The sequence below is a fragment of the Aspergillus ibericus genome (genome assembly GCF_003184845.1).
Source record: "Aspergillus ibericus CBS 121593 unplaced genomic scaffold BO80scaffold_3, whole genome shotgun sequence".
NCBI classification, from domain to species: domain Eukaryota; kingdom Fungi; phylum Ascomycota; class Eurotiomycetes; order Eurotiales; family Aspergillaceae; genus Aspergillus; species Aspergillus ibericus.
The window spans coordinates 936,535-956,070 of record NW_020292101.1 but is presented as its reverse complement, the minus strand read 5'-3'; the positions used below and the strand labels follow the sequence as shown (position 1 = coordinate 956,070).

At 54.0% G+C, this 19,536-nt stretch overlaps 8 protein-coding genes across 8 annotated transcripts; 3 read left to right on the top strand and 5 right to left on the bottom strand.

The window, feature by feature from the left end:
* Nucleotides 1–65: 65 nt before the first annotated feature.
* On the bottom strand, nt 66–1,259 carry BO80DRAFT_398096 (sideroflexin family transporter; the record flags this gene model as incomplete). The annotated part of the gene is made up of 4 exons (XM_025717414.1): nt 1,139–1,259; nt 947–1,080; nt 802–896; nt 66–746 (listed from the first exon to the last, which is right to left on the bottom strand). The coding sequence occupies exons 1-4, from the start codon at nt 1,240–1,242 to the stop codon at nt 66–68; spliced, it is 1,014 nt and encodes a 337-aa protein (XP_025579828.1). The 5' UTR covers nt 1,243–1,259.
* A 202-nt stretch (nt 1,260–1,461) lies between these two features.
* On the bottom strand, nt 1,462–4,377 carry BO80DRAFT_373063 (PHD finger domain protein). Its single transcript, XM_025716546.1, has 2 exons — nt 2,103–4,377; nt 1,462–2,053 (listed from the first exon to the last, which is right to left on the bottom strand). Exons 1-2 carry the CDS (start codon nt 4,202–4,204, stop codon nt 1,864–1,866), a joined length of 2,292 nt encoding a protein of 763 aa, XP_025579827.1. The 5' UTR covers nt 4,205–4,377; the 3' UTR covers nt 1,462–1,863.
* A 296-nt stretch (nt 4,378–4,673) lies between these two features.
* On the bottom strand, nt 4,674–5,227 carry BO80DRAFT_138024 (uncharacterized protein). The gene has a single exon (XM_025713659.1). The coding sequence runs from the start codon at nt 5,164–5,166 to the stop codon at nt 4,744–4,746; it is 423 nt and encodes a 140-aa protein (XP_025579826.1). The 5' UTR covers nt 5,167–5,227; the 3' UTR covers nt 4,674–4,743.
* A 3,215-nt stretch (nt 5,228–8,442) lies between these two features.
* BO80DRAFT_373062 (DUF2293 domain-containing protein) lies at nt 8,443–10,117 on the top strand. Its single transcript, XM_025716545.1, has 3 exons — nt 8,443–9,102; nt 9,252–9,374; nt 9,427–10,117. The coding sequence occupies exons 1-3, from the start codon at nt 8,836–8,838 to the stop codon at nt 9,877–9,879; spliced, it is 843 nt and encodes a 280-aa protein (XP_025579825.1). The 5' UTR covers nt 8,443–8,835; the 3' UTR covers nt 9,880–10,117.
* A 423-nt stretch (nt 10,118–10,540) lies between these two features.
* BO80DRAFT_441078 (uncharacterized protein) lies at nt 10,541–11,041 on the bottom strand (the record flags this gene model as incomplete). The annotated part of the gene is made up of 1 exon (XM_025721167.1): nt 10,541–11,041. One exon carries the CDS (start codon nt 11,039–11,041, stop codon nt 10,541–10,543), a length of 501 nt encoding a protein of 166 aa, XP_025579824.1.
* Nucleotides 11,042–12,329: 1,288 nt separating this feature from the next.
* On the top strand, nt 12,330–14,676 carry BO80DRAFT_398089 (pseudouridine synthase PUS7). Its single transcript, XM_025717413.1, has 2 exons — nt 12,330–12,575; nt 12,632–14,676. Exons 1-2 carry the CDS (start codon nt 12,361–12,363, stop codon nt 14,616–14,618), a joined length of 2,202 nt encoding a protein of 733 aa, XP_025579823.1. The 5' UTR covers nt 12,330–12,360; the 3' UTR covers nt 14,619–14,676.
* Nucleotides 14,677–14,841: 165 nt separating this feature from the next.
* Nucleotides 14,842–16,260, bottom strand: BO80DRAFT_137987 (uncharacterized protein). Its single transcript, XM_025713658.1, has 2 exons — nt 16,070–16,260; nt 14,842–16,007 (listed from the first exon to the last, which is right to left on the bottom strand). Exon 2 carries the CDS (start codon nt 15,836–15,838, stop codon nt 14,984–14,986), a length of 855 nt encoding a protein of 284 aa, XP_025579822.1. The 5' UTR covers nt 15,839–16,007; nt 16,070–16,260; the 3' UTR covers nt 14,842–14,983.
* A 707-nt stretch (nt 16,261–16,967) lies between these two features.
* BO80DRAFT_421525 (uncharacterized protein) lies at nt 16,968–18,737 on the top strand. The gene is made up of 2 exons (XM_025718624.1): nt 16,968–17,292; nt 17,358–18,737. The coding sequence occupies exons 1-2, from the start codon at nt 17,191–17,193 to the stop codon at nt 18,474–18,476; spliced, it is 1,221 nt and encodes a 406-aa protein (XP_025579821.1). The 5' UTR covers nt 16,968–17,190; the 3' UTR covers nt 18,477–18,737.
* Nucleotides 18,738–19,536: the final 799 nt, after the last annotated feature.

Here is a 19,536-nt window from a genome sequence, read left to right as displayed (position 1 = left end):
TGCCCGATAAATCTTGAAGGCTAAAAAAACACAATCTATTCGTCTAAGTCTATAAACTCAAGGTATCACATCCCCCGGTTAAACTCCACCTGCCCATCCTTTCCTCCCTTCTCCCAAAACTCCGGCTCCAGACTCGTCGCGCTAATCGCCTGTCGCTGCGGGAACGCTCCCAGCGCCAGCGGCAGCGCAAACAGCGACGTCGCCAACACCAGTCCCAGGTTCAGCGGGAGAATCATGCGCGGCCGAGCCTTCAGCCACGCCGTCTTCTCCAACTTCACCAGCACCAACGGCGGCACTACCATGATGGGCGTGGCATTCAGCACCCGACTGATGGCCGTCTCGCCCACTGCAATCGTCGCCGCCTTCTTGCTCTTGCCCAGACTCTCCACCGGCTCGCCGGTCTCCTCGCGCTTCTTCTTCTCCGCCTCCGACAGCACCGGGTACACGTCGATACCCTGACGGATCTCCTCTCCGCGCATCAGGAACACGTTCAGCGCACTGGCGCTGGACACCGCCGCGAACGGCACCAGACGACCCAAAATCAGCTTCGTGTTCGGCGAGATGCCCTTCAGTCGGGGCACCAGGGCGTTGAGACCCAGGGCCACGGAGCAGGAGGCCGACACCGCCATCATGTAGGATTTGGCCATTTGCGAGACGGACAGGGGGGTAGACTTGTTCGCGTTGGCGTTGTTGATGGCGACGTTGAGCGACTGGTTGGCAATCTGCCAGAGGAGGGTGCCAGTTGCCTTGGGCACGGTCAGATTGAGAATACAGTCAGCAGTTCAGTGGCTGGTATCTTACCTGCAGACCGGGCGTAAGCATACCAGCTGTTACGACCAGGTTCGACAGAACATAGCAGGACATGCGGAAGGGAAGGAAGACCGGCTCGCCGGTGTCTGTTGGCCAAATGAGTATATAAATTCCACCATTCAGCGGGAGTACGCACCAGGGTGCAGCGTGGAATCGACCACCTTCTTCGCGCGCCACAGTTCTGGAGTCATCGCCGGAAGATGGTTCTGCTTGTATGAGGAGACCAGCGCCTTGGCCTGCTCCAGACCCGAAGAAGACACGAACAGCATCCTGGAGAAGTCAGCACGAGCGCAATCCCACAGGCGACAATGAACGCTTCCCCACTCACCGCGGGTCGGAGAGGTCAGCCGCGTGACGCACGCGGCCCCAGTAGGTTGTCAGGTCATATTGAGACCGGGGGAGGTCCCGACTGCCGGGGAGGGAGGCGGACATCTGCGGAGCTGATCAAGAGCCGTGAAGGAGAAAGACCGAGACACTCAGAAAAGGAGGAGGATCGGAGGAGTCATCGACGGAGGCGAAAATCATTCAGCGGAGCCACGTGCTATCGCGGGCGGTGAGCCGATAAGCGCCAGGTCCACCAATCGGAATGTGTCAGTCTCCGAAATCGCCAGGCACGTCTCACCGCCTGGAGATCGTATCGTAATCTCGTTACGCAGGATAAGATACTATAGTCCATGGATTAAAAGCATAGATGTACTCATCGATCGGAATCGGTCAATAGCAGTGGCTACATACAAGGTACAGGTATCACAAGGCCTTGCCACACATTCAATAGGACAATTAGAAAGGACATCCACAGTAGTCGCAGCTGGGATGAATACATGCCGCCACAGCGGGAAAATGTACGTCGCAAGGAAAGGGGTATGTCTAAGCTCTGGCACACAGTTGAACAAAGGAAACCCGGTCAAAAGGGAAAGAAGGCGCTGGTCCGCTCCGTGGCAGACCTCGATGCAATAGCCCACCCGGGAAGCAGGTCAAGTCGTACAAAAACTCTGTGCGAGAATGGTACACGAGGAATGGGAGGACGCCAATGGGGCGCCGTGGTCATTACTTTCATCGAAATCGGTAGGATTTATGAGCTAAAGGCGACGTGGGTGCATGCCCAACCGCCCCGACAGGCCCCCGGATCCGGTGATTCCGGCGAGTGGGAGTTTGGGCGCAAAAGAGGCAAACGTACACGGACGGCAGGTTGGCCCGCTCCAGTCCAACGCACTTGGTATGCAACCAGTGGCTGCACGATTCGCTGCCCATCAATTAGTAGCTGTGCATAGACAGTCATCACCAGAGCTTACCATTGGATCATCAGGTGGCCACCATTGTCCATAGAATTGCAGATGCACCGGGTCCCATTGCTCGGATTGCTGAAGCGGTCCGTGACAGGGGTGGCTAGGTCGGGGTCCGTCATGGTCGTGGGGGACGTGTTTGTGGTTCGTGAGGCGAGATCAAGGTCGACACCAAATCGTGGTGGGGACGACCGGAGATGCGCAAGGGAGCGTGCAGACCGGCTGATCCGCGAGCCATAGCTGACCGTGTGAGGGCGAACAATCCGGCCTTTCTCCTGGAGCACCTTCCGGAGTGCATGCTGGGCATCCCCACTGTCATCTTCCGGATCAGCAAACGGCTCACCGAGGGAACCGGCACTAAGATATGACAAGTCCGAATGTAACACGGTTGACTGCCGTTTCGGGGTGCGTTTCCAGTCATCCAAAGTCGACTTGTATTGCGGTCGTCGGGAAGGCCCCCGACAGGCGCCAGCCCAAGGGGATGCTCGTCCGGAGGATGAAGCGGCGGTGGAGGTATAGGACCCCTTCGAATGAGGCCGCGAGCCTGCGTCGCTGTGGGCAATCATCGTTCCACTGGCATCGGAAAAAGCGAACGAGGGATTGCGGCTGGGCACCGTCGGGTATTCACAAAAGTCCACCGAGTCATACTCGCTTTCCGTGGTGGACCCATCCAGATCCATCCCACTGATGGGGTCCGTCAAGCCAGTCGCTGACTCGGCCACGGCTTGCATCTCCGCTTTGGCTCTACCGTCTTTGCCTATTTTGAGGACTACGGATTGGGAGCGTCTGGGAAGGCTGCCAGTCACCGAGCTGGCCCGAGAAAGCTGATGACGAAGCGGTTTGATTGGGGATGAGCGACCCTTGGACGGGCTCTTCCGGATTCCATTGCTAGAAGCCATCATGCAGCCAGACACTGCCCGATTAGCAGACCCAGTGATAGCGCTGTGTGTCAGGCTACGAGTCAAAGTAGGCCTGGGTTGACGGGGGGTGTAGTCGTCGTCATCCTCATCCTCATAGACGGGAATGTGATGATTGACACTGCGAGCGCGACGGAGCTCCTCTCTCTTGGACTCCTCCGTTTGGTGATGGTAGGGCTGACGGGTCGGTCTGGAGAAGAGGCGCTTATCGGGGGTCGGCTGAGGCCCTCCAAAGCGACGTGCAGGGGAACTCAGAAACATGTTTGGATCCTCGGCCTTTGTGATAGGGCGGCGAGGGGAGGTGGAGAAGGGAGCAGGGAAGAGGGCGGCATCGGTGGTAGTCACCCCCGACGAGAGACTATATGCAGTGCTATTGAACTCAGAAAGATCCATATTTCCTTCAATGGTGGGTAATTGTGGGATGTGAGAGTCGTGGAGGGAAGTGTGGTGGAGGTGGAAAGCATCGGTGGCATGGGAATCAAACAAGTCGTTGGCAGACAGGCTTATGTTGCCGGCATGGTCGAAATCTTGGTCCCAGAATAGCCGCTGCTGGGGGAAGAAAGGCGAGGTGACAGGATCAAGGGATGCCAGCTGGAACGGGTCTGGGGACGATTGAAGGTCGCCAAAGAGCCGCGGGGAAGCCCCCAGCAACCGACTGGGAGTTTCCAGATGGCCGCCCACCATACTAGAGGCTGATGGCCGTCGGCCTGTACCTGTGACATCGTCAAGTCCCGTCACCTTCTTCCTTGACGCACTGCTGGGCGGGGGTGTCTGGATTGTGGCCGCCGATTTGGCTGAATCAACGGTGCGAGGACCATCCTCTCCAAAATGGCCATGTAGTCTGGACGGGCGACGCCTCTTCGCTGTATCCGTATCCTGCTCTACCTTGACACTCCGGAGATTGCCATCGGTGTCTGTCGGTCGGTCGGGAGCTGTGTCCGGCAACCTGAGGGGGTTGACGGAAGGGGTGCTCAACCCGAACTTCTGCGGCGTGCGAAGGAACTCGGGGCTCGAGGCATAGGGGTCCGACGTATCCCACGTAACCCGGGGATCAAAGAAGCTGGATTCGAGTTTGGGGGTTTGAAAAGCGGAATCACCAAAGATGGTGGTGGTCGGAGGGGTCCTCGTGGGGGTCTGAGGTTCACCGTTTGGATAGCTGAAGCTGAGTGTGAAAGAAGGTTCGGTCAGCATCATGTTGCACTAGCTATCGCTGGAAGGTCGGAGCTCGGTAGGAGCTCCGCAATCCACCGTTCACGGCCACACAGGTTCAAGGCGTATGAAAGTATATGTGTACATAAGCGAGTTGGAGATTAGGGGGAAAATTATGAGAGAGAAAAAAGGGAAACGATATGATAGAGGTATTGTAGCTAACAAGAGGCGTGGTGATAGAGAGGCAGCCCCGCCTGTGCCGGTGGTTCAGTAATGTGTAGGAAAATCAGCCGACATACCTGTGAACAGGTTGATCCCAACTCATGTCAGCAACGTTGTGATCCCAGCAACCATACAATGCAAGCTGCCAGGCAACCCTCTTGTAGTAAGTCCAGATACTTCGGGGTCGTCAGGAATGTCCGATGGGAGGGGTTGGTTCGGTAGGGATCGCTGTGCCGACGAATGTAAGCCTCCTCCACAGGGTCATTGAAGCCAAGCTAGTGGACGGAGTAGGAGGTTCAGACAAGAGACGGTTTTGATGTGACCCTTCGAAAGGAACGAACGGGATGGACGAAGGGAGGACGCTAGCACATAGTCTGATGGTCGAGCTCACGAACGGGTTTAGCGGGCTGGTCGGGAGAAGGAGACAAAGAAAGAGAGGGAGGAGTCGAGGAGAGGAGTCGAGGAGGAGGCAGGTTGGGATTCGAGGGATTGAAGGTTGGTTGGTAAGTAGTAGTAGTGGTGGTAGTATGAAGGTTCCAAGAACGACGGAGCTGTCCTGAACAAAGGGAGGAGCGGAATGCGTTTAGATCAGGGCTCAGTGTCTTTGATGTTTCCCTCGCCCTTGAGGAAAAAGGAGACCAGGAGAATTCAATGCAAAAGATAGATAGGCTCGTTGAAAAGAAGGAAGAAGAGGAAGCGAAGCCGAATGGGAAATTTTGTGTTTTCGTTTTCCTCTGTTTGTAATTTGGTAATAAGTTGACAGTTTTTTTGCCCTCTTTTTCCATTTTACTTACATCCGCAGATCCACCGCTGGGGGCTTTTTTTTTCTGACTACTACGGGCTGAGTATGTATGAACTGCTACGCTCGCTGGAGGGTCAAGATCCGGTTCTGCTGCAACCAGGACTTGGTGACAAATGAGGCTGCTCCGAATAATCGTCGTTGATCCTGCCATCTTAAACCCCCGCCATTATAGTCCTGCCCATCGAGTCCCTCCCGAATCACCTGGCCTCGTCCCGATCGTCCTCCACTTTGGCTGGTGGAGATTCGGCCTTGGTGAGATGAACTGGGAACCTGGGCCGCGGCCATCATGACGCACCGGATGGATACGAAGGGTGGTGGTGGGTTGTAACGCAAACTATAAAAAATCTCAAGATGAGGTGTTATCCCTCCCCAAGTCGGTCTATCAAATCCTAGTGGTTCGGGTTGTGCAGTCCTGTATAGAGAAGAGTAGAGACGCTACCCTGGGTTCGTCAAGTATCTACCACTGTCATCATCAGCTCCATCCCGGAGAAATCCATACGAGCCGGCTGGACCGATGGAAGCTAAGAGCGAGACTGGTCCTTTCAACGAGATTATGCCACCGAACGTATCCATAATCCAAGACTAGTCAACCGCGCTTCAAGGCACCAGCGGTGGTCCCAAGAACAAGGAAGAGCGGTCCATTTCCGTGGGTCGTCTATCCCCGTCTCCAGTATGATCGGTTGGTTGCTGGCGCTGACACCAGCTCTGGACCTGCATCCGTCTTCGATTGTTTTCCTTCCCGTATCCGATTGCTTTCATGCTGATTCTTCTGGGGAGATTATACGGAGGACACAAGGTGGATAGGGCTTGAAGGTGCCGCCCACCAGAACTACGGGGTAGATCGATTGCTACCAGTCAAACAACCCTAAGTCGCGATACAGCGAGTCTACTCACGTACAGTAAGTAGTATGAAAGATAAATGGACCGACAAGGTTTTGAGGGGAGCAAGACTCCCTTACGAAAGCGTCGATCGAGGCCGCATTGGGGCGACGGGAGATTGAGCCTTGCAACCACCGCCAACACTAACGACCCTCGGACGCCCTGGGGTCTCGTCCTTCGTCCCCGACTCCGGCCACCACGACTAGTACTGGGGCCTCTTTTCAGCTCCAGCCTCGATCCATCCATCCCATCCATCCATCCATCCCACGTCTCGCGACAGGTTGCCCGGAATATTAATAGCTCCCGGTAATTATAATTACGATCTCCTGGCCTGGGGCCTCAATTTGATGACGACATTATCCCGCCCTTTAAAACTACCTACTCCGTACCTATCCTTCAGCTCCGTCTCCCCCGGCACAAGACAATAACAATCAATAATAATCATCATCCCTGCCTCCCTTCCAGCTCCTGAGCTATGTCGACGCTATTTACACCCGCTGCAGCCATCCATGCTCCAACTCCGGGAGAGGCGAGGTGACAGAAAACGTAGGCAAACCACCCAAAAAGAGGTCGCCGCCAGAAACCGTTGGATTGGAGACTCGACCGATCCAAGACTCGCACCCGACCTGTCGAAACCATACGGAGAGGATGTTTCAGCCCCGGGGGAAGTATCTACTTGGTCGCATGGGCAGAACTAATATTACCCGTTTGGGGGGTTCACCGCGACCCGCCCGGAGCTTCATCCATTCATTGGGCCACGAAGATCGGACGTGAGGCGACCCGACTGGACTGAGTCTAGACTACTTTCTAGTTTAGTATCTACTAGATAAGTATCTGGATGATTCTGATGTGAATCTCTATGCTGCGGTCCGTCTCGGCCGCTATTGGTCCATCTCGTTGGATAGGGGAACCTATGGCAAGCGGCCTAAAATCCCCCGGTCGGTTTAACTAAAGTACCTGGCGATTTCGTCCCCTCTTCCGAACGCAGTTGATTCGTACAGACGCTGTCCCAAGCGGCCCGGATATCTCCTGGGAGGATTGTCCGGCGGGCAGGTTGAACTTTGGAGCATTGTCGAGATGGAAGCCGTTTCCGAGGCCCAATCACTCACTCACCGTGATGATCGGTCGGGATCTCACCTCGCGCCAGTCACCACTGAGTAGTCACCAGTCACCACCCCCTTTACGATCGAGCCAGCAATGTTCTTCCGTCACTGCCACTAGAGCTGCACGCGAGCAACGGGACCTGCAGTAGTACTTAGTTAGACGCCCTGCGGTGTAACCCGCAGGACCGACCGCGATACGGAGTACTCTCCAGCAGTCCTGCTCGTAATCTTTCCCCTCCCGCATGGATTATTTGTATTTCAGGGAGCCCCTGACATGATCTCGCTGTAGCGCGGGCTTGGTGCCTGCCAGCCTGTCCATCTCGCAGCTCGTCAGGACAATTGGCTGGATTAAAGTTGGAGACACCAGCAAGGAGCATCCCCTCTCACCCTTTCTTCTACACTCCATCCCACCTCCCAATCTGCCAATGCTTATTTCCCTCTTGCCCATGGAAAGTGAAGTGTACTTGCACATGAATTTGACGATGCGTGCCATGGGGTTGTATTACCTTATAATCATCCTTTGCTATTCATGGTACGCATGATCCAGACCTGGCGGATTACCTAACTCTTATGCCAGCAAGGCCTGAGTAGAAATTCTGATTATTGTAATAAGTTGTTGTCCGCATACAGAGGCTGTTCAGCTCCATGCACCGACAACAATAATGTATGGGTCGCCCTGTACGGGCAGGGGTGGTTTCCCATGGTGATATGGGTCTTGAGCGGGTATTCCGCAGAAACCGATGCGATCAATCCTACCGTAGCTTCGTAATGCCATGCATCTGGTGCATAAAGTGGAGGGGCAACAGTGATACCTATACCGACGCTTCTGGCATACATCACCTTTCGTTCTTTATGGGCGAACCTCTTTCCAGGCATGCCCTTGTTAGTGATACTTGCCTCTATCAGTCCGAGGAGTTCTCCGTATACTCCACATCTTCGTTTCGGACCCAAGACAAATGTTTTCAAGGGAAATTCAAGACTGTAGTTGATTCACAGCGAATTAAGATATGTGATGGGTAAGAATCCCCGTGAAGCCAACTTTTCTCAGCATTGATGGAGTCTACATAATATCTAGGATGATGGAGCACAAGCCACAGCAAGCATGTTATAGGAAGATCCATCTTCCATGCCTGATTTCGCAGGCCGGATGCTGAGCCACAGCGGCGACGCCACAACCCCGCCAAGATCCACCGCCCAAACGGAGGAGGAAATACCGATTCAGGTACTCCGTATCGGAGTCGGCCATTCGCGGAATCCTCCTTCCATTCATCATAATTGTGCTGTGTCAAGTCACTCCTTCCTTGGGCATCAGGATCCCAACTTTTTTTCAGCCAGAACTACAGTCAAACACATCACTTACAAAGCAATCTTCCGGTTAGCATAGATTGCTGAATTAAAGAAAGGACTGTTCCGCCATCGTTCTTTCATAATGGACATTCCCTTCACTACTCCATACCCCTTCCTATAAGACCCACCAACTGCAAAGCGCTCGTCGACTTCACTCCCCGTTTGGCCCCTTTCACAAAGAAGCAATAGCCCATGGGGCTTTAGCAGAATCCAAGTGTACCCTGCAAGATTCAATCGTGTTTGGTCTACTTTTTGCTGCTATACTACTATTGTCAGAATATTCATCTGAATGACTATTTCTTTCGCTCTATGAGATCTTAGAGATGTCGCGCACTCCAAAGAAAACCCCTCGTTCCGGAGCCGCCAGAAGATTAAACGGCGGCAAAAAGATCCTCGGGAGAAGTGCGATCACCCCGAGATCGCCCCGGTCCATCTTAGCCCAGGCTCGCAGGAACAGTCTTCTAAAGAAACGAGACCGTGGCGACTTTGTCGGCGTTGCAAAGAGCAGCAAGACCGAGCGCGGAAGTCCCAAAGTAGGGAGGTATGCCAGACTGAGTATACTTCCACCATCAACCGAGCCACTAGAAAAGGTGAGTAGTCGGCTTGAAGTCCTGGATTTCCTTCTTCCTTTGTACCGTAGCAGGGCTCCGATCGACCATCCACCCTTGACCCTTGCTTTGCCTGCATGTCCTAGCGCAATCCCGACTGCCAATCACTACTAACACCCGACCGTGGGCAGAACTGTTTTGAACGGGAGGCTTCTCCTGCGCGCTATGTGTTTGTTCCCAAGGGAGACGTTTACATTACTCGCCATTGCCGAAGTAAGACAAAGGAGTCTGGTCAGGTTGTCTACATGGTTTATGTGAGGATACTCTACCCTCGGGGCCCTGGTGCCAGTGTCTAACCCTGTGCAGGATAATCGAGGCAAAAACACTCTTGGCCTCCGCGTCCCCGCTGATGTCCATGCGGCCGTCCTCCAGTCTGCAGCTGAAACAGCCGAGTCACGCGCCCACGCCGTTAAGCTTCGTGACGACAAAGATTCGGGCCGGGCCCGCGAGCTATTGCGCACTCACTTTCCGTTGATGCCGGAGGATTCGTTGAACACTGTTCTTCAGCATGCTTTTCTCAAGGGCACTGGGCGTGTCGGGCGGGTCTCCAAGTTATCGGATGAACGTAAGGCGAACTTGGCTGTTGAGGCTCATATTCGGCACACCCATACTCTCTACGAATCGCTCCTGAAGTCCGGGAAGGGGCGCGACCTGGCTCGGAAAGCGACCAGGGAGGTGGTTCAGGCTATCAAGACCACCTGGGCGGGTGGCAGTGTCCAGCCAACGGACTGTCTCACTATGCGCAGTCGACTGGAGTAGTGCACCGATCGAAGATAAGCGAAGCCCTACGCTATTTCTTCCTTTTAACCAGTTGGCTGCAATTGATTTGGTTTTAACATTCATGTGCGAGGTCGCAACACCTTGCATGATTGCAGCGTTTCGTTCTGTTTGGCGTACTATGAGCAGCATGATGATTATGACGCATTTATGATTAGATTAACTATAGACTAGACGCTCGAGCTAATACCGCAATCTTTTAATTCAAGGCATTCTTGACCAACCAGGCTTTCTTTTGTCGAAGGATCTACGAGCAAGGGTAGCATTTCAGTTGCCATAGATGCTCATCGATGGTTGCACGAAGTGGAATGCCCCATGTGGGTAATGCTGACAACCTGAAGACATCCGCCCTGTATCTACCATAAGCTTTTGGGAAACTGGTAAGTAAACTTTGCCCGGATAATATCAATGGTGCAATAAATTGATGAGTCTACCAATGACGGAACAGACTTACAGACCACCTCGGTCTTAACTCCAGCGATATCCCGGGAAACAAGTGCAATAGCCAGTCCTCCACCGCAAAACGCCTCTACCCCAGGGTAGCTGTCTTTTGGGGCTCCTCAGATCCCAGACAAACCGACGTGAGAATTTTCAGGTCCCAATTCCGTCAGACGTGGAGTCAGATAGTCTTACGAAAGACCAATCAGTCCAAGAAAATGTCATAGTTACCCACTATCGGCCGGCGGTAATCCATTTGGAGAAACGTCGTCCTGTAAGGGAAAAACTGTGTCGCCTGAACATCGAAATCCAGACCCACAAAGTCCAATCTCATCTGCTTATGCAACTCCTCCAACACACGACCTGCTCTGTTAGCCCTGGGCTGGAATGTGCAAACCAGGTGGTGCTTGGAGCCATCGTATGGGATCCTTATTTGTTTCCTCTCGATACGACCCCTCAGAGAATCCAGAGCCGCTTTCAAGAAGGCGGATAAGAGCATCGGGAGGCCGGGGTTTTTGACTGGGTAATCGTTGCGCAAAGCGAAATCCGGTAGATTCTCTTCAATGGCCTGTTGGGAGACCTCGATGTGCACGATGACGTTGTTATTGTCGAGATTATATGCGTCTTGGAACATAATGCCCCTTTCCAGTAGCTTCTGGCGGATCGGACCCCGGTTGTCTTCCCATGGTAATCGTTCGGGCTCCATGCTGGTAGATTTGAAATGGTGATGGTTGATGGTGGAGAGGGGGTGCTCTGGTTGTTGGATTTATACTCATATTTTTGCTTATGGGGCTTAAGGTTGAGATTAATGGGAATTTGTTGCTCTTACAATGCTATGATACCGAGAAAGTCGGTTTGAAGTAGGGCATAATCCGATCGTTGAGTTGGAGTGTGTGCAGTGACTACTCCCTATGTCTCTGCATTCGCTGCTTTTCGTGGAACTACCCCGGATATTTTCTCCGATAGGCTCTCAGTTACTGGGGCTTGAATGGTACGGAATTTATAGTACCCTAAACTCCTACGAGGAGACGAAGATATTACCCTTGTTCTTTTATATCAATGGGGATCTCCTTGGGTAAGCTCAACCAGCTGTTCTTCGAGAATGGATTGTAACGAAGCCCTCAATGATATCGGTATATTGAGCTAAACACACCTCGGGTTTCGATAACTTCTGCTTCTGTCATAAGTGCACACATTCCGCACCTTAGAGAGGCTTAGGTGCCTCAGCGCCGGAGCTTTCCCCAACTTCGTGAAGAATACTGACGCAGATTATTATGGCTCTCACAGTGTTGTCGAAGATTAGTCTTGAGTTCTGTATTAATCGCCCGTCCGGGAAATTCCCAACCTAGAATACGAAAGAGAACATCTAATGTCCTTTGGGACATCAAGTGTGTCACACTAGTAGCAAATGGAGGAGCTGACCGAGTCCATGAAGTAACTTGATAGATTATGCTTGAGCAGAAATCAAGCCACCTTGACCGACGAAAAGTCCCAACGTACTTCGAGTGGGAGAATAGTCCTCTTACAGGGTTTCCCCGGCGGTTACTCTACAGATACTGACATCAACCCAGGTAAACATATTAAGGCTTGCCCAACCCTCCATCCCTTTACTTCTAAGCCTAGCACACCTTGTTTCAGCATCTCACTCGTAGGGGATTGAAGTGGACGAGCTATATGCCTCGCCCCGCGTGATGCGCAACTAGCACGGGATCACTCCGTACGGATGTGAAAAAAAGAAAGGATGATAAGAGACGTTATCCATAAAAAGCCACAACGACATTAAAGTCATCCATCCTATGTATCAAGTCCATAACACCCCAGCAATAGAATCCAGCCAGGTAAGGTACTATACATCAGATCATACCACCGTAAACAGACTTCCCAATCCGGCTTTCCACTAGGGCTAGCCCCACTCTAACCCGATGCGGGCAGGCAAAACCGTGACGGTAACTTTTCAGTCCGGGGGGTGCTGTTCATGACTTCACTTGGCTGCAACTGCAACTCGATCTCACTACCACCGTTGCTATGGATGTCGCCGATATCATTGAGTCGCCGCGCAAGCGGCTCAAGACCGATAACCCCCCTGTCACCGATGATGCCACGCTTCCGACCCCCAATGAGGTAATTGCCGATTCGGACGCGGCCAAGGTCTCCGCGGAGGAGGCGAGGGAACTTGAGGTCGGAATCACCGGGTTCGTCAGCGCGGACAATGAAGGGTTTTCGGGAATTCTGAAGAAGAGGTGATTATACCGTATCTTTGAGATAGCTTTGGTGGTTACTGACGTCCTCTTGCTAGATACACCGATTTCCTCGTCAACGAGATCGTGCCCTCCGGCCAGGTCCTGCATCTACAGAACATCCCCGCCCCAGCAGAACCGGCCAAGCCTGCTGAGAAGCCCATGGAAAGGCCCGCAGAGAGTGCGCAGCAGGACAAGCCACAAGAAACGGCAGAGAAGGATGCCACGCCAAGCGCAGAGAAGACGCCAGAGTTTCAGATCTCAGAGGAAGACAATGCCCTCCTGGAATCCCTCTTCGGCGAAGAATCCACCAAGAAGATTCTGGGCTTGAACAAGCGTGCCCTTGCCAACCCCAAGTCGAAGCCGAGTGACCTGGGAAAGCTTCCCACTGTGGTCGTCAATGACCGCGACCTGCGCATCAAGATGCACCAGGCCATCCGTCGCATCTTCAACTCTCAACTCGAGTCTCAGACCGACAGCGAAGGAATGATGTCTGTCTCTGCTGCACCCAACCGCAACAACCGCAATGCGCAGGGTGAGCGTGGTAATGCCCGTGCCCGTGTGCCCTTCAACTGGGATGAGCTGGGCGGCCCCTACCTGCACTTCACCCTCTACAAGGAGAACAAGGACACCATGGAGGTCCTTTCGTTTATCTCGCGTCAGCTGAAGGTCAACACGAAGAACTTCCAGTTCGCTGGAACCAAGGACCGGCGCGGTGTGACTGTTCAACGGGCCTGTGCGCACCGGTTGCAGGCCGATCGCCTTGCAAAGATGAACCCTACTCTCCGGAATGCTGCAGTTGGCGATTTCGAGTACTGCAAGCACGGTCTTGATCTCGGAGATCTGAACGGTAACGAATTCGTCATTACTCTCCGTGAGTGCGACATCCCGGGAGTCGACTTCAAGGACCGTGAGGCCGCCATTGCGAAAGCAAAGGAGCTTGTGGAAACTTCACTACGGAACCTCCGCGAACGAGGCTACTTCAACTACTTCGGCTTGCAGCGCTTTGGCACCTTCGCTACCCGTACCGATACGGTCGGCGTCAAGATGCTCCAGGGCGACTTCAAGGGCGCCTGCGACGCCATCCTCCAGTACAGCCCCCATGCTCTGGCTGCCGCCAAGGAGGGCGAGAACTCAACGGCCCTCGTCAGCTCGGACGATAAAGCCCGCGCGGAAGCAATCAACATCTTCGAGACCACCGGCAGCATCGGCAAGACTCTCGAGAAGCTGCCTCGGAAGTTCTCGGCCGAATCAACCGTCCTGCGTCAACTTAGCCGTGCCCAGAACGACTACCTCGGCGCTCTCCAAGCCATCCCACGTAATCTGCGACTGATGTACGTCCACGCCTACCAGTCCCTGGTGTGGAACTTCGCCGCCGGCGAACGCTGGCGCCTATACGGCGACAAGGTCGTGGAGGGTGACCTGGTATTGGTGCACGAGCACACCGATAAGGAAAACGCCGCGGACGAGGCTGCCGCCGCGGCGGGCGAAGTTGACGCGGATGGCGAAGTCATCATCACCCCCCAGGCTGGCGACAGCGCCTACGTTTCCGAAGGAATCGCTCGTGCGCGCGCCTTGACCGCCGAGGAAGCGGCCAGCGGCAAATACAGCATCTTCGACGTGGTCCTCACCCTGCCCGGCTACGACGTCCTCTACCCCGCCAATAAGATGACCGACTTCTACAAGGAATTCATGGCCAGTCCTCAAGGCGGCGGTCTCGACCCCTTCGACATGCGTCGCAAATGGCGCGAAGTCAGCCTCACAGGAAGCTACCGGAAATTGCTTAACCGCCCGGGACCGGACTACTCCGTCGACGTGAGCGTGTACACCCAGGACGATGAGCAATTCGTCCAGACCGACCTGGAAAAGATCCAGGGTAAGACTGAGACTCCTGCCGAGACGCCGTCCTCTTCCGATGCGCAGGAGAAGGTTGCCATCGTGCTCAAATTCCAGCTCGGATCGAGCCAGTATGCCACCATGGCTTTGAGAGAGTTGTCCCGCGGCAAGGTCAAGGCCTACCAGCCTGACTTTGGTAAGGGTAGATAGACGTGTAAATAAGCTACCATTTGTATATATGTTGTTATTTAAAACCGTTGGATGGATTAATGCATTCCCTATATTTATCTCTTATATAGGAAACCCGATGTTTCCTGCTACTTGACTGAGTATGTCGTAGAATATCTCATGCAATCTCATTACGCTGAAATGCCATATGTATATACAATAGCGACAGTGAATATGTATCCCCCCTTTCCTCCCTTCCTCCCTTCCTCCCTCCCTCCCTCCCACATAGAACCAACACCCTTCCTCATCACCAAAAACGAGCGTGTAGTACATTCCAACCCATGCAATCATATCAACGCCTACTAAACCACACCCCCCCATCCCCATCCTCATCCTCTCAAGCACAATCACGAACGATGAAGCATCGCCGGCCGACGCTCCTCATCCTCCCCAAACGACGAAACAGACGATATATCATCTAGATCTCTCGATCGACGGGAGATCTCAGATACAGCGTCGTCGAGCGGATGGTCGAAGGGGGAGGTGGGTCGGTCGCGGGGTTGTTCGGACCAGGTGGGGATGGTGGGGGGTATGATGGGGTGGGATTGTGCTGGTGCTACTGATGCTGGTGGTGGGTGGTTTGGTGTTAGGTGGCGGTTTTCAGTTGGGATAGGTGTGGTGATGGGCCCGGTGTGGATGCTTGAGGATGGGTTGAGGTCGCGGGGATGGTCGTGCTGAGGGACGGGTCGGCCGGGGATGGGGCCAGAGAAGGGGATATCGTGGGAGTTGGTGGGGGCGAATTCCCAGGTTGAGGATCGGTTTGGTGGGGGGTGGAGGTCGCGAGGGACGGGGGTCATGTTGGCTTGGGGGGCTGGGATGGGGTGGTTGTGGTTGCGGTTGCGTTGACGCCGGCGTCTGCAGATGAAGAAGAGGAGGGATGCGATGATGACTGCTCCGACCACGGCGACGGGGACCGCGATGGCGATGGTCTTGGTGTTGGTGGTGTTGGTGCTGCTGGTGTTGGTGTTGCTTTTGGAGGAGACTGCGGTGGCGGTGGAGGTTGCGGTTGATTGGGATGTTGCGGTGGTGGTGGTGGTGGTGGTGGTGCTTTCTCCGGGATATTGAGTGACGACGTATCCCCACTGGTCTGTTGTAGTGGCATATTCGTTGGCTGTGGTTCTGTGGCTATCCGACGAAGCCTCGGTGGTGTAGTATTCGCTTCCTCCGCCAGGCCAGTCGTTGGTCTGGTCCATGCCGGACATCCTGTCAGTTATTGGGTCTGTTCTCCGATTCTGTTCTGCCTATATGTTGCAGAATAGTGGTGAAATCGGATATTTATAAGCACCGAACCAAATTATATTGCACGGTTCACTGTGATGGATGTCAAAGGATTGTGGTCACACAAGGTGGTCGGTAAATGACCGAGGCGGTCTCAACTAGATTCATGATCAGACATCGAACGCGGGAGGCTGAGAATAAGCACAGGAACCTACCGGATGGCGGTATGAGAGCCTCTAGGCCAGCTTTTCAAGCTCATGTGAAATTATGTCAGTAGATGCGGGTCATGCCAGTCACAAAGCAGACACAAAACTATACACGCATATGCGGACGCGAGGAAAAAAAAAGGCAAACGCAGAAAGATGAAAGAAAAGTACGGACCGTGTCCGGGAAATAAAGACGGGGAGAAAGACTGCCCAAGCTAACACAAAGAAAGGCTGACATGGCGCAGCAGCTTCTAGTGAACGACGACTAGGGTTACCAAGTATAGCCTCGGACGGAGGGCCGCTCACTGCCAATCAGCACAGAGCGGTCCAGCACGAAGCGCTGTCCACCATAAGGCACGACACGCATGCATCGCGCTGCTGCTGCTAATCCACCAAGACGAAACGAATAACTACCCCTCCAGGCTCAGCCATAAAGATTGTAGGCGCTAGCAGGCTGCCTAGGGGGTCGCATCTAGCGCTGTCGTGGGCCGGACCGTTGAATCTCCACCCTATGGGAACAAAGACAACGCGGCCGCACCCATTCACATAATTTCCTTTGGTTCAAGGCGAACGGATGGTGCTCGTAGGGCCGCTTAGTCGGTAGCCCTGGGAGGGTGACCTTGCTCCAATCATCGGACCGCTGGCCTGATCGACGCAATTAGCTCGCCGGGTTAGAGACCAGAGACGTAGCAGCGTTGCGTGGCCCCGACATGGGGGCCAAAGGATCTTGACCGTCGCAGGTAGCCTTTTTCTAGTCACTCGTCAGACGGAGGAGTACGGAGTAGTGGGGATGGAATGAGGTGAGATCACCGCATATGCCAGGTGACCAGCCAATGTGCTCGAAGAACAATAGTTAAGAATAGAGCATGTCAGAGCAGTAAGCATGCGAACCATCATCAGAAAACTACTCAAGGATTGACCAGTTGGTCATCGAAGCTGTCACATGACCCGGAGATTGGAGATAGCCGCCGACATGTGGCCTAGCCGCATCTGGAAAGGCGTGGGGACGCCTCTCGCTCTTATCTCGTTCCGGTCCCGGCTGGATCGGCGTCATCCTACAACCTAGGTACCGGCCATCTTAACCCGCTGAAACCTATTCCTCCACTGGTTGGACACCATCGCTACGGATCATGAGTGGGTTCAAAGGGGTTATGAAAGAGGGCTGGCACCCCAAGGGCCGAGACGGCAAGAAGGAGAGCTGGCGGAACGACTTCAAAGGCATCAATCAAGTGGTCTGTATCGTCCACCCCGGCAACCATTCAAGCCCCTAGCTGACGTGATTCTATCCGGCCTGCAGGCAGGATGGATGGGGAAGGGAAAAGACAAGGATGACGGTCGCGAAGAACATGTCGCCAGACCTCTCTCTTCGCTCAAGGACCCGGCATCTTTTGGACCACCTCCGAAACACATCAAGTACCATGGCGCTGCAGCTCTGCCCAACGAGGTGACCCCAGACCGGAGAGGGCTAGGTGCTCCGCTGTCACAGGAGCAGATAGCCCAGCAGCAACAAGAAGAGCAAAGCCAGGAGGAAGAGGGTCAAAAGCCGGCGCCTCCACCGGTGCCATACCGTGCGAACCGGACGGGTCTAGATACCACCAACCTTCCGCCACCCCCAGTCAGACGCATGGATTCTCCGGCAGATCGCACACCACCTCCAGCTCTTGGGCCAAAACCAAGTCTTCCACCTAGCCTTCCGCCTAGACTCCCTTCACGAAACACTTCCACCCCATCCCCGCATCCGCCTACCCCACCCCCAGCTTACTCTCCACACTCCCAAACACCCTCCCAAGCCGAGGGATACTTGAACCAGGATGCTACATCCCGTCTTGCCCAGGCTGGTGTCTCCGTACCTGCTCTTGGAATAGGGAACAACAGCAGCCACGGGAAGCGAGATAGCAATCCTGCATCTCCAACTGTTGCAGGTTCCGTCGGTCAAGCTCCAGTGAACGAACTGCAAAGCCGCTTTTCGCATCTGAGGACCGCCTCGTCGAATTCTCCGGCCCCTGCACCTCCCCCGCCGGCTCGAACAAACACAAACGGCAGTGAACCATCATTTGTATCCACGTCCGATCCCAGGAGTGGTTCGTCTACAATCAACGATTTTCGGGAGCGACACAGTGATAAGATTCAAGCGGGAAAGCAGAAGTTGAATGGACTGAATGAGAAGTACGGAATCTCCCAGCGAGTCAACAAATTTATCGACGACCAGAAGGCTCCCAAAGATCAAGCACCTCCAGTGCCACCGCACCCGAACGCAAATCGTTCCACGTCCAGCATTGACACGGATACATTGGGTAGAAAGAAGGCCCCGCCACCACCACCACCTCCTCCGAAGAAGGCAGGAATGCGTTCTACTCCTGTCGGCGGAACAGCTTCGACGCCGCCGCCGCTTCCACTGAGCACCAAACCCCGTTGAGCGGAGGTCTGAGCTGATGTGTCCGTCAGCATGTATCATTAGCATCTGTATTGTTGCATAGCCTTTGTTCCATGTATATTGCTATCACCGTACATATCCTGCAGGGAACACTATAGCTGTTGTTGGCAACCACTCCCCCGGAATTGCATACAGGGTACGGAGTATGGTGACCCCGAATCGCACCATTCTAGAATGACTTCATTAGTACTCTGTCCAACCTGGTTCATGGCAGCCACTACGCTAGGAACTGCCCGAGAGGACACGAACTATATTGATCCTTCTATAGATACCAGGGCGGTTTTCCATGTTCGAGTCAATGATGGTTGAGTGATGTCACGCGCTGAGTCAGCGCGCGAGTCATGTTGCGATCACGGGATCCACCGGACTGCTTCTGGAAGTTTGGATCTGAACTACGGGCAGCAAAAAAACCAATTGTGTTGGATGGCTGTCAACTCCGACGGTTGATGTCATGCCTGTAAGACAACTTAATTCCGATAGATAGAGAGTGAGTGATTGATAAAAAGCATCTCCGGAGGGGAGTTTTGAGGACTATCAGATCGGGCACTTTGCCGGCCCCTGGCTCGTCGCGTAAAGTGATTACCTGGTTTTTAGAATCCAACGGGTAGGTGGTCATGTGAGGAACAAACAAACCCTCGATCTATACTACATGATTACATAGTTCGTAGACAAGGCGTCGAAGAGGATCGACAGCCCGAGGATGACCATTTCCGCTGATTCCGTCCACCGACATCAGCCAGGATGACCATTATCCCTGCCTGGCCGCCGCTGCTGTTGCCTCTAGGACGCCTTCACATTCACAGGCATGCCAGAGCTGTCCAGCAATGCTTTGTTGGGCCGAGGTTTGAAGGCCGCCGAATTCCCAACAAAACGCTGCGCGGCTCCACTCGCCGCGATCATCACGACTCTCATTGATCCACGGCGCAGCAATCCGGAGATTGACTGCTCTGAATTTATGAGACTGAATTAATCAGTCTGGCCTTGCTTTTTCTTGTCGCCAGCGATCACGGTTCTTTTGACCAACCGTCCCCCCCTCCTTTCA

Excerpts from the sequence above, each read along its gene's own strand:
- BO80DRAFT_373063 (XM_025716546.1), bottom strand. The coding sequence starts at position 4,204 with ATGATGCTGACCGAACCTTCTTTCACACTCAGCTTCAGCTATCCAAAC. Across the intron at positions 2,054-2,102 it reads GGCCACCTGATGATCCAATG|CGAATCGTGCAGCCACTGGT; the intron begins GTAAGCTCTGGT and ends ATTGATGGGCAG.
- BO80DRAFT_138024 (XM_025713659.1), bottom strand. The coding sequence starts at position 5,166 with ATGGAAAAAGAGGGCAAAAAAACTGTCAACTTATTACCAAATTACAAA.
- BO80DRAFT_373062 (XM_025716545.1), top strand. The coding sequence starts at position 8,836 with ATGTCGCGCACTCCAAAGAAAACCCCTCGTTCCGGAGCCGCCAGAAGA. Across the intron at positions 9,103-9,251 it reads CAACCGAGCCACTAGAAAAG|AACTGTTTTGAACGGGAGGC; the intron begins GTGAGTAGTCGG and ends GACCGTGGGCAG. Across the intron at positions 9,375-9,426 it reads AGGTTGTCTACATGGTTTAT|GATAATCGAGGCAAAAACAC; the intron begins GTGAGGATACTC and ends AACCCTGTGCAG.
- BO80DRAFT_398089 (XM_025717413.1), top strand. The coding sequence starts at position 12,361 with ATGGATGTCGCCGATATCATTGAGTCGCCGCGCAAGCGGCTCAAGACC. Across the intron at positions 12,576-12,631 it reads TCGGGAATTCTGAAGAAGAG|ATACACCGATTTCCTCGTCA; the intron begins GTGATTATACCG and ends TCCTCTTGCTAG.
- BO80DRAFT_137987 (XM_025713658.1), bottom strand. The coding sequence starts at position 15,838 with ATGTCCGGCATGGACCAGACCAACGACTGGCCTGGCGGAGGAAGCGAA.
- BO80DRAFT_421525 (XM_025718624.1), top strand. The coding sequence starts at position 17,191 with ATGAGTGGGTTCAAAGGGGTTATGAAAGAGGGCTGGCACCCCAAGGGC. Across the intron at positions 17,293-17,357 it reads TCAAAGGCATCAATCAAGTG|GCAGGATGGATGGGGAAGGG; the intron begins GTCTGTATCGTC and ends TCCGGCCTGCAG.